The sequence below is a fragment of the Nilaparvata lugens genome, chromosome 4, assembly GCF_014356525.2.
Source record: "Nilaparvata lugens isolate BPH chromosome 4, ASM1435652v1, whole genome shotgun sequence".
Taxonomy (NCBI): Eukaryota; Metazoa; Arthropoda; class Insecta; order Hemiptera; family Delphacidae; genus Nilaparvata; species Nilaparvata lugens.
The window spans coordinates 26,000,723-26,017,735 of record NC_052507.1 but is presented as its reverse complement, the minus strand read 5'-3'; the positions used below and the strand labels follow the sequence as shown (position 1 = coordinate 26,017,735).

At 31.6% G+C, this 17,013-nt stretch overlaps 1 protein-coding gene across 1 annotated transcript in view; it reads right to left on the bottom strand.

The window, feature by feature from the left end:
• Window positions 1–2,023: 2,023 nt before the first annotated feature.
• LOC111044544 (N-acylneuraminate-9-phosphatase) overlaps window positions 2,024–17,013 on the bottom strand; it is a 26,271-nt gene continuing 11,281 nt past the window's right edge. Inside the window, exons 2-4 of the mRNA XM_039427193.1 lie at window positions 12,885–13,059; window positions 7,637–7,872; window positions 2,024–5,859 (exon numbers count right to left, since the gene is read on the bottom strand). Coding sequence (XP_039283127.1) covers window positions 5,602–5,859; window positions 7,637–7,872; window positions 12,885–13,059 — 669 coding nt within the window. The 3' untranslated portion in view covers window positions 2,024–5,601. The remainder of the gene's footprint in view (window positions 5,860–7,636; window positions 7,873–12,884; window positions 13,060–17,013) is intronic.

The following is a 17,013-nucleotide window of genomic DNA, read 5'->3' as shown; positions in this document are numbered from 1 at the left end:
GTAGTAAGCAACGCGAACCCGGCCTGCCCTACTAACAAAACGCTATCCAAACCACCAAAATCTAAATCGTCCAATAATGGAGATAGAGGAATTTTGATTTCAGATTTGAACTCAGCGACCCCAAATTCTTTTAAACGTAAGTCCCATTTTCGAAAATACCCGAAAACAAAAGACTTATGGCTGTTTTTAATATAGCCTTCTAGTAAAAACGTACTAGGTTAATAAGATAATAATTTTTTGCTCACAAAGAGAAAGGTTTGAACACTTAAAACTTTTCATTGAAAAGATGAATCTAAATATGAAATCAGAAAATAAACTATGAATATGAAAAGAGTAGAATATGAATTTAACTCTGACCATTTTCACTTCTATTCCCTCCTTATTGTTATGTTATCTGTCTCTCTCTCTACACACACACACACACACTGTCTCTCCCTGACGGATGTGAATTCAGTAGGCTTTTTGAGGTCCGCTGAAGTGCAGTTTCATTATCAGATCTTTCAATGCCACTTAAAAGTAATTGTGCTTTATTTGTAGTTTCTTTTTAATATAATATGTTTTACTTTTTTCTTCATCTCTTCTCCCTGTCCCCTTATTTTTCTCTATTCTCTCTAACTCCTGGATAGAGCTTTCTGCTATCTTATAATTATAACAATTAATCTGTCATTTTCCAATTATCTACTAATTTTTCTTTTTCTTAATTGCATTAATACTATTTTGTTCATGATACTATCGTTTATTTTGTTTAATTATCTAGATATATATTTAGTAATGCTGTTTTTGTGCAATGGGTCTGTCGAGACCTAGCACACTATCAATAAAATCAATCAATCAATCTCTCTTTCTCACACAGACACACACCAACTCTTAATTCATTCACACAGCGTAGCAGTAGATAGAGAAATGAACCTCTATACTTAATACTGTAAAGCCTCAACCAGCTCCCAATAAGTACGGTATAGAACTTTTTACATCTTGTGTAATATAGTATTTAAAATACTATGACAATTCATTGATTGAAAAAGGTTGTCATAATGGAAACTTCCTTCATAAAAAGCATATGAACTTTGAAGGTAGTAGATAGGGCTTATCCTTGAAAATTTCGTTTGTTGTGATGAAGCAACTAAGGTTTATTTACAGTTGTAAAGTTGCAATACTTATTCATAATATGGAAGGAATAATGGGATGTAATATATTATTCAATTGCTGGTAAATCCATACAAATTAAATGATAATTCTTTTGGTGCTGTTTACCATTCTGGAGAGCCTAGCGCAGGCGACAGTTGAGGCCTCTTTTTCAGGAGTCCTCTCCGGTCGCAGGTCTCGACTGTCGGGAGTGTACAAAAATTAGAGTGGCCTCAACTGTCGCCTAACGCAGGCGACATTTGAGGCCTCTTTTTCAGGAGTCCTCTACCGTCGCTGGCCTCGAATGTCGCCGGTCTCGACTGTCGCAGAACTCTTCTGTCGTTTGCCTCGTTTGACATCGACCCCATTTGACTTATCACTTGTGGCTGTAAGGCCAGACACTAATAATACTGCAGGTCTGTCAAACATGTATGTACAAGCTTTTTGTACATAAAAAAGCCCTTCGGCGAAAGGCTTCAAGCAAACATTTTTTTGAAGTAAGATTTTTGTCTTTTATTGAATTATTTTTGTATCATTATAATCTGTAATTATCCGTGGGTTTATTTATTATTATTATTGGTGGTTCATTTTATGTTATAATCTGCTGTTTTCGCTTTGAGTATCTTGTTGAAGAAACAAATAGCTTGTACAGCCATGTTTGACACTTGACAGACCTGCTGTCGTTAGTGGCCGGCCTTAGTTTGATGTAATGAATATTATAACCATGACCATTCTATAGTTACACTATAGGTTGGCCATGTTATATAATGTTAAACCACCTCTATTCATGTTGAAACACCCGGTATATCAAAAGAAATTTGATCATTGTCTAAAACAGAATCTACTGCTTCTAAAGAGTAACACTTTCAATTATTTGATCAACAAAAACAAGCATGGGATTTAATATTTATTTTATTAAAAAAAGTACAATACAATCATTGATAGCGATGGCAAACATTCTTTTCATAAATTTATTGATGGGGACACGATAGAATTAGGTTCTATGTTATTACCTTTAATTTACAAAATATGCTAGCATTGTTAATAAAGTACGCTACAGAATGCAAAAAATATTATACATGCGAATCTAAATATGCTTTAAAAGTGCGGTGATTTACTCCATTTGTGGGTTGGAGGGTAAAATCTATTAATTAAATGAACCTCCAGGAATATTTCAAGATCAAATTCTCTTTTATAATAATATACGGTAGATCAGTCTTCAAGATTACAATCATCATTGAAAGTGATTATTCATTCGACTCCAGTTATAGAGCCTACACCACTAGAACAGAACGGAATATATTAAATATTAAACATTCACCTTTCAATACATATATATTAATATATTCACCTTTCATACGACATATTTTTCATATCCTATTTTTCTGATTCTATAATAAAATCATTATTTGAAATTGAGATCCACCTAGCTCTAGTTTATTGAAGTGATACGAACTGATAAAAATGTTTAAAAATTACAGTTTGAATTAATAAAATAATCATTCAAAAAAAGTTTCTGTTAGACAACTCTTATTATGAATATTTGGGAATAACATTTCTTCAATCAAGCTATTATGTTAATTATTCGGTATTTAATAATAATTATGTGCATATAAAAATTCTTGAATTATTTTATTATTGATTACTGGTAATAATTGTACTTGAACTGCATATGTATGTAATGATAAATGTTCAGACACAACTCATTTATCTGTTTCACATAAATATTTAAAGATTGATTATTAATTACACTTTTCTTGATGCGTAATTCAAAACGAAACTCAATATAGCTTCTTTTCTAATTCCTTGTACTTTCTCTCATACTCAAAATCATACTACAAATTGCTTTATTATCACTAAATGATGCGATAATTTGAAAAGATGAACACTTTATAGTAAAAATTCATATAGATATTCTGGAGATGATAATTATATGACTTGGAACATTAAAAAACACTTTTATAGTATGTTATCCTCTCACAAGTTCCAACACCAGTTCTTTTTATCAATTATCCGCAAAGCTTTACTATTCGTTGAAAATTAACTGAAATTTATAGACATACACTTGTGTAATATTTTATCATTGTATTTGATTAATCATGCATAGACTTTGAATTTCAAAGTAGAAACCAGAATATTTGAAAACCATCTGGAGGTGATCTTTCAAAATATAAAACAACCTTACACCGCAGAAAAGTAATAATAATTAACTCTTGACAATCAACTTGATAATAAACAATAAGAATCATGCCTTGAAGACACACTTGTATACTACTTATTTTATCAATATTCCTTATTTCAATTTCAATATTATTTACTTCCTTTTTGTAAGCGAATGATTTAAATTAAATTCAAACCATTATTAGTTTTTACCAAAACTTTTTATTCCAATAAAGCAATCATAATAGACAAATAGGATAATACACCAATAAATAAACATTTGCAGGGTATCATAACTTGTAAACAATTTATTGATAATCTTAGTTCACTTTTTTGTGGATGATGAAAAACTATGTTTGAATATTAGTAATTTGAGACAACCTGAACTACCTACACTATAGAATACAAAAACTTAGTAGACGTTTTTCTATTTCTTATCACTCTAATATTATGTTCATTTTGAAACACTCGCACTCATACTGACTCTTATAATATTAAAGTTCACAATTTTCTCACAGCCAGTGAATTACTGAAAATAATGTATTGCATTGAGAGGTAAAAACTCAAGAGGCCTATATATTTTGAAGATAGTGATTCTTTGATTAATGAAAATTTAAGAGAACAAAACATTGCATCTTCACGCTTGCCTATTTAATTACTTTTTGCCAAGTTATATTGCATTAGTATTGAAATGAAAGTGAATTCAGTTAATTTTAACCATCAAAATATATTCCAGGACAAATCTTGATCAAGTAAAACATTTGACTAAATCTATGCTGTAAACAATAAAAACATTTGTCTAGAAAATGAAAAGCAATAACTAAATTTTTGAGAGTAAAATTAATTATTCGCAGAATCATTTTCATTTTAGAATATCCAATGGATCATTAAAAAAGGATAAGTTTAGTTCCCATCCATATTCTAGAACAAGATCATTCAATAAATTTATCACTTTTATAAAAAATCTTTATAAGTAGAGCAACAATCCCAGATCTAATAAATTCAAATTTTATCAAGTAATACTAATACAAGGAAAATCGTATAAAAACTATGGAAATACGAACATAATCACCACTTTCTTCTTCCCAGTATGTAAACAATCAGGATAAAATCTTGATTATCATAATCAGTACATTTAATGATAATGTACACAAAATATATAATTTTATGTTCTTTTTATTATTAGCACCAAAAAAATAACTCCTATTGTGGCTATTGCAGATGTTTGAATTGCAAACAATAAAATACAGGCATTAAAATGGATATTGCTTCAAGAAATGTAGATTTCCAGATTTAAGTACAAATCATTCCTAATTATCTTCTAAAATAATATTTTCCTTTTTTAAAACTACTGAATTCTTGACTGATCTAAGAAACCATAGAGAAAAAACCTAACCGATCACAATAATTAAATAATTGGAATAACACTTATAGGTAACAACAAAAAAGTTACCTGAAAAATAAAGTAACAGACGGGAAAATGTACAATCTGAGGTCTGAGACTCACTTCTTCAAAATTCAAACGAACCAGTATTGTACTAAATATTGATATTGAATGCTGTTACAATTAAATAAATTTTTATTTACAAAGTCCTTCTTATCTCTAGAATATACCTGAGTTAAACAGGTAACACAATATTTTATACTACCATCCAGTCAAGAAATTTTGAGACAATCATGTAGAAAAAGAATATTCACTCAAACTAAAGTTAAGGATTGAAAAATAGTTTAAAAAGTCTACCAGTAACACCTTGGAATATACTTGATTATGTTAGTATGATGCTTAAATCTAAGTAGGACGAATAAGGTACAGACAGGTACATTGAGTTACTTATTTCTACGAGTATTCAGACAAACTCCAAAACACTGCAGATTTCACCCGAGAGAAAATAATAGTCGACAAATCAAAGAAAGTTTGTAAATAGATCCAATAGTACCTACAAGTTAATAAATAGGTCTATTATTCGTAGTACAAATTAGTTCAATTTGGGATTGACTTTTCTATAAAAATATACAGATTTCTATTTAACTTTGAACGATTAAGTAAAAGTCTATCTATACCTAATTAGGAAAAATCTAAAAAAGAAACTTTCAGTGGAAATAAACCCTCATAGTATCCACAGACATCAAAACTTGGAAAAAAATAAAAACATACTAGAGAATTATAATTTGTTAAGCTACATACTATAGCTTATGATATAATAGAAAATGAATGTGAAAATTAATTTAGCAGTATTGCTAGCGATGTATATGGCATTCTTGATAAATTACTAAATTTAAAAAGAGAGTTGAGTTAGAAGATGAGCAAGAAAAGAATCAGCTTCCATCGCTACTATTGCTATTGGAGTCATCCATGACATCCAATTCTGGCTGATTGTGCAGCAGATTTAGAAGTAAAAGGGAGCTTTCCAGCACATAATCAGGCCTAGGATAATTGAGATAACTCAGAGATGGATTCGGAGAGATCAAAATGGTGGCCAGGACTCCAGCCGCTTTGCCGCCGATTATATCTGTTTCCATCTTATCGCCAACCATGATGCAGTCACCTGGATTCACCGACATCAGTTCACACGCCTAAAACAAACATTTCATTCGATTACAATCTAACAGAGTGTTTCTTACTGGAATAGTTTTAGTAGTCTACATCATACAATGCATTGGTCCGGTAATGCTTCTTACCAGATTACAAATTGGCGGAAGATTGCACATTTCATTTAAATTTATAACTTGATATTTTTTGATGGTTCAATTCAGCTTTGAAGTGTAGTGTGCTCTCTATATGATGCATTTTCCAAGTTTGAGCATTTAAATCAAAATTTTTAATCACAACTAAAAACAATTGAGGGTCCTGCCAAACCCGAAGGTTTTTCGGCGGGTGCCCAGTTACAAAAAAAAAGTTACAAAAGTTGAATAAACTTAGACAAAATAAATATGACACTTTATAGATTTCAAGTATTAGATACAAAGTACATAAATAAAATAAGAAAAATACATCAGATTTTTAATATTTGATTCAGAAACTGATATGACACTTGAGAATTAAATTTCTAAGATGCAAGTCTACAAGTAGTTGCCTGATTAGCACAAACACTGGAAATTTGGATTTTATTCTCTATCCATACACCACACGTAATCACAACCAAAATAATTATTATTGAGAAAGAACAACAGGCTTGATATTGAGTCGAAAATGAATAAATTTTAAAATCTGCGAGTTTTTCAATGTAAGGTACAAAGAAAACCAAAAAATATACTGTTATATGAGTAATGGTATCATATCAGTCATATGTATCACAGTATAATCTATATTAATAAAAATCGAGCCTCAAATTTTGGCATTTAATAACTTTTTTAGGTGTACACCGAATTTGATGATTTTTGTAGTTGTGTTCTTTATGTTCAGGACCAGCTTTATGGCCGATCAAGTTTTTAATCAGACTTCTGGATTCTTTCCTACGGTCCTTCAAAGTTTACATGTAATCCTTATGGGAGAAGATTTGTGAGCTGGCCACACACAGAAATAAAAAACAGCTGTTATAATCATTGCGTCTTCCAACAGCTGTCGGTAGATAGTAGACAAGAGTGTGTGCTGCTCCATAACTGCCCATGTATTTTATTTATTCTAAACGCTCCGACTAAAAAACAAAATGACTGTTCTGTGTGTAACCATCTAGCAGTGCGGCCTTAGGTTAAATATTTACATGCTCTAAAGACATTGCTTTGCTTCCATTCAAACCAATAAGCAAGAAGCACCTGGATGCAAAATGCCGCATCGCGCCTCCTCAGGTGTGCATCCAGCTAAGATTTTCATGCGATGCATTAACTATTTGGCGGTACGAAGTTCGCCGGGCCAGCTAGTATGATCATATTACAATCATTCATACATACATTTGTTTATAGTTATAAAAAGTATTTGATAGACTTAATACAGGTCTAATGGAAAACTAAGTGCCGGTTGCACAAAATCCGGTTAAATTTTAATCGTGATTAAGCCTTCTCTGAATGGTTCTCGTAAAATTAATCAGAATGAAATTTAACCGGCTTTTGTGCAACCGGGCATAAATCTATGATATAATAAAATAAAGAATCGGCTTGTACATGTGGGGGATAGGAAATTCACGAATGACGAAGCATCATTACGATTTTACCGAGGATGGTCAAAGGCCTTATTTAAATTCTTCAAGTGTTCAGTTTGTCAAGTTTTTAATTAGACTCGGGTTACCTGCTAGTCTTAAATAGAAGTAGGTGAATTATCTATGATTTGATATGAGATCGCACTGTGTGATGCGGACTCTAAGGTACCGAGAAAAGTGAAGATAACTTGAGTATTTAGTGGGGCTTGATATCTCACCCGGTAGAAAATATGTTTGTCGGGCTTCTGCCAAGGCAGGTCGCCAGAGACAAGTATGCAGTCGAAATAGGTGCGCAACTTGAGCTGGTTGATTTTCTCCCACTGGGACTCTGAGGTGCCGTTCGTGATGAGGCCGACGCTGTACTTGGAGCGCAGCTTCTTCAGCATGGAAATGACTCCCGACCCGGGCGCCAGGCACTCATAGCGAAGCCGGATCCATTCCGAGTAGATCTCCTCTGTAGAAACAAAATTCACTCACGGTTATTCAACGGTAAAACTAACCTCAAGTAACCTTGAAAATAAACGATCAACAATTAGCAAATTTAGCAGTTTTCATGAGAGGATAATAGTTCAAAAGAATAATGTTTCAACATGTAGGGCATCACGATACAGATAGACATACTATTTTAGAAGATATTACAGACAGTGTATTGATATTACGCTTGGTTGTTGGAAATTATTAGTTGAAAGAACAATGCATTGTTTTCATTTGTCTTATAATGAAAATTGGAAATGGATGCAGTGTAAAAGTCAACGTTTACGTGAAAACACATTATTTGTTAATTGTATTATTTGGTAACACAGAGTTTGCGTGTAGTAGAGGGTTTGTTACAAACAACATGAAGAATAGAGAATGGATTCAAGTTTTGTGTGAACAAATTCATTAGCTTTGAAATATTTATTTTAAAAGTTGATTTGTAAATACTGTGCAGCTGTAGATTAACCGACAGTATCGAAACTGTTTCTACATACAAAATTCATAAAAAAATTGGTCAAAAAGTAAAATTATATGAGATTTTTGGGTAATAAATCATTAGGAGATAACTGGAATGATTAATTATTCAGCAGTGAGGAGAGAGAAGATCCAAACAATTTGGAATTACTTTAAATTGTCTATGAGTTTTTGGACGATTTGAACTATATTATAATAATATTGGTTCTAATTCGAAAATTTGCGAATGAGACAAATGTATTCATGCTTATTTCCAAAATAATACATCCCCAATCACTGATGTGAATCCAAGAGAAAATGGTTTCTCATTCAATTTTGGTTTTGGAATCTTCTAACAGAAACAATGATTAATTAAAGAAAATTGAAACTCAAGCTTAACATTTTTAATAGAAGGTTAAGAGTTAATATACTCAGAAAATCGAAAGGTTTTCTGAAATGCATGCACATGAAAATAGTGATGTTAATAAATATTACATTAATCACGGAAAACTTCAGAAGAAGGCTAGCCTCTTTCCCTCGTGCATTCGATTATTGAAATAGGAAGTTAGTAATACGTTTTCAAATGTGGTAGGCTTGTTTACAAAGGAATAATTGATCTAAATACAATTCTACGCTCAATAATATTTTTCATATTATTAAAATAATATTGTTGGAACAATATTTTAAACAGAGCTAAGCAGATATGGAACTATACATGTACAATAATTATCAGTTTGGGAAGAAATAATACAGTTCCTAGAGAGAACAGTCGTTGCCAATAGCTGCGGTTTTCATGTTTATCTTTGTCAGTAGGCATTGTACCGTGAATAATTAATAAGTCCGATCCACTAGTGGGCGTCGAGAGCAAAGCGAGTCAAACATTATCAATAATTTGCAATTATTGGCTGCTCGCATTCCGAATAGTAATAAGAAAGTCGCATTCAATCGAATACTTGAACAGCAATCTCTTCAAGCTTTCAAAAGCAGACATCAGATCAAACAAAGCAATGTATTTATGAGGAATATGGAAAATCTCGCAATTTAAGTGGTGAAAGATGAAGAGAGTGCGGTTAAATTCAACGGCGGTGATTAATCGATTACGATTCTTCAATTTATAATTAATTCTATGAAATGGTGTAGCATGTTGAATACAAAACATTCCCTGTAATAGCAGAGAATAGGATCGTTTCTTAAACATAAATAGGATAGGCAAGAAGATTAGCATTGCATTTATGAACATGTCACACCTATAAACGGTTTCATGGACAAGTTATTCAAGCATTAATAATTCAAAGCAAATCGATTACTGTGCTGAATTAATTCTAACACCTCCACAGTGAAGTTCACTCTTCATGCTCCTTTTCACTTATAGTATCACACATTACGTAGCTGCAGTATTCATATCAAAACTGGATTTAAAACTTAAAAAGTAGACCTATCTCAAATTTGCCTTAATTTTTTTGTCCAATTTATCTGTAATTTATCTCATTCAATTCAATATAATTGGGAATAATTAAATTTGTTTAAGAATACATATAGTTTCAAAGAACATTATTTTGGAATTGTTTTTTTTTTAATTTATTCAATTTTGATAAATAATGAAGGCGATTTTTAATTTTCTAGTCTACTTCGATTCTCAACATTGCAAAAATATTACAGAAATCATTTTGAAGACTAGGTATACTTTAATTAAGTAATTATTTAAATATAATTACAATTTCAATATTTATTTCTAATGTGACATGTTCATTAAGCACAAATACATAACTCTATTAATGAAATATTAGCTTATTTCATTACCAATACGATTCAACAACCGTGTTGATAACTGGAACTGTGACTGAAAGCAAACAAATACAAATTATTTTTTCCAAAACAGTCACACTCATTAGTCAAGGACCAATTGCTATATCTATCCATAGATTCTAAGGTTGGAAATAGTTTCATAAGTGTGCAGGTCCAGTATTCACATTCGAGAGTATTAATCTTTTTAAGCAATAATAAAAATTGTAATTTAAAACAAGTTGATTGTACATGACCGAACATAATAATCGTATATGCTAAATCCTGAAATATAAAAAGCAAATACTTACTGAAGTTTGTGCTTAATAATAAAGTGAATGATAGTAAAGAATGACAATTCAAAATGCATTATTTTTGTAGTATTCATGAGTTCTAATCATTTTTTCAAAGGACTCTCTATTGAAAATACGTTGGATAGAATGATGCGGATTAGAATACAGGTTTCAGTCATGTTTAGATTGTCATTACATTAATAATTTTGAATGGAATCCTTTTTCATGAATTCTGGTCTCCTGCACACTTAATAAAACACTACTAAATGAGATTATCATCTGATTCATTCAAAGATGGATTAAATTGAAATTGAATGATGAAAATAATGCATTCATAACATTCAATGACCATCCATGATTGGCATGCCATTAAAATCACGATTAACAGTTGATTTGTTCATTAGATGAGTTCTTGAGTGGAGGACTGATACTTTTTAAAAAATAATGAGTTTTAATATTTGTATATTTATCGAATAAATTTGAATAAGTATCATTCACAATTAAGGAAGAGAGCATAGTGGTTGTAAGGCATACACGAATTTTGATGTGAACTGAGTAGAGATTGATTATACTGTCGATTAGTTTTGTTTCGACATAATTAAATCAAACTTGAGCCGAGTACTCATTGAACTTGATGATAATCTCATTTCATTTCCAGTTTGGGAATTCATTGTGGATAAAACTAAAAAAAATATGATATAATTTTAACAGTAAAATCTAACTGCGAAATAAAACAATTAACAACACCTGGCCATAAACTATTTTCATCTCTCAAGTTTTATTGAATAGACAATGATTTTTCTAAAAAGTAATTATTTTATATATCAATATATTCGATATTATAATTGATTCAAACTTCCCGCAAGGGACTCTCCACCAGCAAAAGCCATACAAATTTACTTTCTATATTGATTCAAACTATGTAACAAACTCTTCAATTGGTTCATCTGCTTTAATTAAAGTGATTATTTTCTATAATATATCAATATATTCAATTTTATAATTGATTCAAACTATGTACCTAACTCTTCAATTGGTTCATCTGCTTTAATTTAATACCATTTTACAATCATAGAATAGCAAGAATTGATTTTGAATTGAGTTGATGAGAGATGATAATGTGTAAACAGTCATTAGGTGAGGGAATCACATCAATATGGATAAAAATCAACAATATGTTCGGTACGGACAATAAATGCACTTTATATCAAATTGATGAATAATTATGACTAAATATTAGAAACATATAAAATATCAACAACAAAGTGATCAAAGGATGGAGAGAGTATAGTGAATAATATACTAATAGTATTCTCGCTAGTTTAAATATAGCTTTTTTACGTATTATTGGACTTACTTACCTACAATAATAAGAAATTTTCTAGATGCGTGAGATCAGAAAAGATTAATCATGGAAATAGAAACAAACCCATTCATTATATTATTTTGAAACTCATCGCAACAATTAATAATAATAATTCAATGAAGCAACACATACAGATATAAAAAAAGGAATATAAATAATATGCTGTCTTTAAAGATGAATAAATTGCAAAAAAATATTTGAAGATTTTAATTTTTCGTCGATTTGCAATTGACATATTATCAAGCAAAATCTTTGAGACTATTGGATTATTTTCATGAATTGGCATTAAAAATGGAATACCGGAATGAGAAAAATGCATAATAACCCATTTCCCCCAAGGAGAGGGATAAGATATAGTGATCAAAGGATGAAGAGAGTATAGTGAATGATATACTAATATTTCGCTGGTTTAAATATAGCTTTTTCATGTATTATTGGACTTACCTACAATAATAAATACCTTCTCCGTCTTACCTTCTCCATAAACAATATATTTTTTGCTAAAATCAGTGAATAAATAATTACTTGACTTACATTTGCAAAAATTGATTCTCAGATGAGAATTGAATAAATAATGCTTTTGAAAAAACTGGGCTGTTTCTGAATTCTAGATTTCATGACCAAATGGAATGAAATGATTTTGAAATGAATGAAATCAACTTGAAACTCTGAGCGCAAATCATTATCAATTTGAATGAACAGATGCATAGACATAGACAAGTTGAATAGAAATGAAACACAAAATGTATCTGAATGATGGATATTGAACAAGCATTAAGTAGGTTATTTTTTATGTACACCAAACACTGAACAAGAAGATTCAATCTATTTACATGAGTCATTTTCACAATTTGAATGGATGATGGTACTTACAACTCCAAGTTTGTCTTCGCTTGAAATCATGACAATTATGAGAATCAAGTCAGCAATTTATGATATTCACTTATCCCTCATTAGCATTCCATCAGGCAACAAGGCTTCAACATAATAAACATATAAGTTCATTCAGAAAATATTTTAGAGCGATATTAATTTCGTTGGAATGATGATGTCGATGTTTTTAGAGAGGTAGAAATAAGGAAACTGATTACTTACTAGCTGCCCATTTGTATTGATCTGTCAGAGCATTGGTCCACAGAAATATACGCCATTCATCAATTTTCTCATTTTCATTATGCGGACATAACCTGAAATTTCTTAGGAACACCGACGTGACTGACGCTGCCTCCTCTTCTGGCATGCAGTACTTATCCGTGAGTATTCTAGCCGTCTAAAAATAAAAAGCAAACAATTATTCAAACGTCAATAATTCTATCTGTTTACTGTAATCGTATATTTCCAACATTGTTAATATTATTATCCATTTATTTTTAAATTGTAATTTGTGTTTAGAGTGGAGGGGAGGCTCTTAATTCACCAACAGCACCAGCATACTTGTAATGATTATTATTGTAAAGGGTGCAAATAGAATACTTATTTTACCATCTACCGTATCTAGTATATGAATGAATATTTGACACTTATGTTCAGTAATGTATCTCCATAAAAAAAACTTTTATACATACAAGTGATCATACAAAAGTAACATTGGGGGAGCAGTTTGACTCAGAGGTCACTATGCTATCGCTTGGATAAGTTGAGAATCATGCGCCTGCTACTCCCGTTGGAAGGGTGACCGCTCAAGCCAACTCCTCTGAATATGATTCATGAGCTGTAAAATCGCTTCCCGGTGGTTCGGAACCCACCTGAAACTGTAGGTCCATTCATCTCTCATTATCATCCACCTCATTACCCACGCACAAGCCCAGAGCTCATGTGGGCATCACCCTCAGTAAAAAATAAAACTGTGAACCAGTTTAATAGCAATAACACTATCATCTATTCAAATAGTAAAATAGATAAATAATGTGGAAAATGCACAATACTCTCCCAATAATTGTTTGCAAAAATCAATGAATTCCTCATATTTATCATTAGGTTATTTTTACTGAGTACGATGCCCAAATAAGCACTGGCCTTGTGATGGGAGGTATGATGATTATGATAATTAAGTGAAGCTACAGTCTTGGGTGGTTTCCTAACCATCAGGAAGTGATTTTAGTAGAAATGACCTCAAGCAGGCACCATTCTAAACGGGAGAACCAATAGATGCCGTTTATCTGATTATGTGATATAAGACATCCCGATAAAACTCATCTATCCAATAATTGAGTTAAAATATTTAGAGGATTTCAGAACTTGATATCATATTATGCGACCTTGCTTGATTCCAAGGCCGGTTACAGAGCTCGACCGACCGTCAGTGTGTATGTACCATCCTGACCGTACGCATCAATGAATCAGTTTTACACATTCACAGCTCGACCGACCGTCAGTGCGTAAATTATGCACCATCCTGACCATACATATAAGTTTTTCTAACTCACAAAATGGACGCCTTTACAGATTGTTTAATTGCAGCTTATTATCTTCGTAAAAGAAAGATTAAAATACTTAGATATCAAGTTCACCCGATGGTAGCCCAAAGAGCATTTTAAAGGTAATTTAGTACCATTATATACATCATTGCTTGGGATGAAGATATATTTTTCAACTACCTCAGAATGTCCATCAGAAATTTTGATGAGCTTTTTCGAGCTTGAATCACCATTGGGAATACTTGCAGTCACTTTAAGCTACGGATCAAATAAATGTAGATAATATTAATAATATATGATTTTTTCAATAAAAAATTTAGAAATGATTGAAGAAATGTATAGAAAAACTCTGAATTCAAATATGACACTATTAATAATTGAGTTCATTCATTATGCTATTCAATTCAATAACAGCTGATTGTCGGGCAGAGGTGTCAGCTCATTGGTTATGTTGCGATCGGGCTACTGATCAGTACAGCTATGAAAGCTTCTATTTGCTTTAATAGCGCTTCAGTCGACCGATGGAACGGATACGCACGAGCTCGACCGATGGTCTTCGAATCTTCGTACGCTGTATAAAACGCATGGTCCTGACCGTACGTATGCGTGCCGTCAGTCGTGCTCTGTACGGATACATGGAATATCTATGGAAAAGAGAAGCGCGACTGACGTACGCACTGACGGTCGGTCAAGCTCTGTAACCGGCCTAAATACTCTATAAAATAATATTTTCTATACAAAATGAATGATAGATCACACTAGGAAATATTAATTCGAAAATACTTTCTACGAAATCAGCATTTTCACTTAGTGAGAATTCAGTTCTGTGAAGAATTCTACGACAAGTGAGAAAAAACTTCTTCGAAATAAACTGACAGAGTTTCTAATAATTATTAGCATGTGAAGCATTCACTACAGGTTTCAATGAAGTGTCTATTTCAGCTAAAGTGCGCATTTCTCACTCCAAATCAGTCTTTAAAAATAGTCATGAAATCATGGAAAATTTTGCGATTTGCAAAAAAATCATGGCTTGGGTCCAGAACACATGAGCCAAAATAAATACCAAATTAAAGTAGCTTATTTTTGGCACTGAATAACAGAGAATGTCTTCTCATGATTTGCTATATTTTTCGAGCTGATACATAAAAATTTGACTTACAGCTTTAGACATTCCATCAAAAATGTATCATGTAAAATAATTAAACAGGATACCACATTTAACAATATTTATTTTATATAAAACTAGGTTTTAAATAGTTTCTTATTAACCTTAATTTCAAACTCAGATTTTGTCTGGGTGTTATGTAACGTTTCCACTTCAACAACTACAAAAGCTTTTGAAGTGACAATATTATCTTCATAAAAATAAAACTGCCAACATGATAAAGTAACTACTGGCCGTTGAGTGGTTATATTTTGTGGAATGGCGCATTGAGAATTTCATGAATACAATTCATAAGATTGAATGAAATTTAAAAACATTTCAACCTTTTTTTTATGTGATGCAATTTTATGTAGATTGTAAGTGAATTTATTCATTATTCAATTTTTTTATTGTATTTCAGGTCCTTATGCTGCACCGTGATTAGTATATTTTGGTTTTACAAAAAAATGTTCTTCTTGTGATAATACTTTTTCAAATTTGTGTGATGCAATTTGATGTGGATTATTTTCAACGTCAAGATGAATAAATAATATCGTATAATTTAGTATAAATTAGTTTAAAATATTCTTAATATCGGGGAATATTATTCGAATGTTGATGATGAACCAACTAAATTTGTGGTGAAATTCCATTTTCTTAATTTATTTACACTCTGGCTTTGACATGCTTATGCTTATTTCTTTAAATTGATAGACTTATTCAAGTTATTTACGATGGATACTACCCTAGTCAGGCGAAGGTTGGAGCTTTAAATTGAAGCTTATCTAGGTCAGGGAAATGGGATGAATCTAATAATATTACATCGAACGGGAGAAATAAATGAGGCAGCACAAATCTTGGCACAACCCGAAGGTTGGAGGGATTTTAAACGCATTGAACTGTACGAATTGATGAATTTTATAAGTTGTTCATTTATTCAGGTCACTCCATTTGTTTGCATCCTACTCATCAGGCAGAAGTTCAACTCAAAAGGTCAACAGCTTATGGGTCGAGGAAATTTCTATCAACAATCAATCATTCCGAACAATGAGAAATGGAAAGTTCATGAACCAGTTATGAGATCAACACACTCACAATATTGTTTGTAAATAGATATCAATTCATACAAACACTCTGTTGAGTATGAATCAACAGTTGAAATCGTCATTTCCTCATGTAATTTTCAAAAAAATTCAGAGTAACAATTATAGTATTTTGACCCTATTAAATAAGGAGAGCCCAATATGTGAAAATTAAATACGAATTTCTGACCAAACAAAACCTATCAAAATTCCAATGAGCATTTCATTCAGATAAAATTGTATCAATACAATGAACTGTTCCAAGTGAATCTTGTATTAAGAATAAATACTTTCACAGTTATTGATTTTGTAGAGGAGCTTTTGTGTAGGAGAAGTTCAGTTTGTATGAGAAGTGTATGACGAGACATCATTCTGCCTCGACAGCCACTTTGCATTGCTGATTAAATAAATGTACCATTTATCCATTTTTATCAATGTAATATTTTTCCCACATGTTTGGAAACTTAAGAAATGCAAAGCAGACATGGAAGGTGATATGTGAAATAACTGAAGTTCAGAGACCAAGAACACAAATAAAAAAACTGGATGTACAAGGAAGAGAATTGAAACTGGGAGAGAAT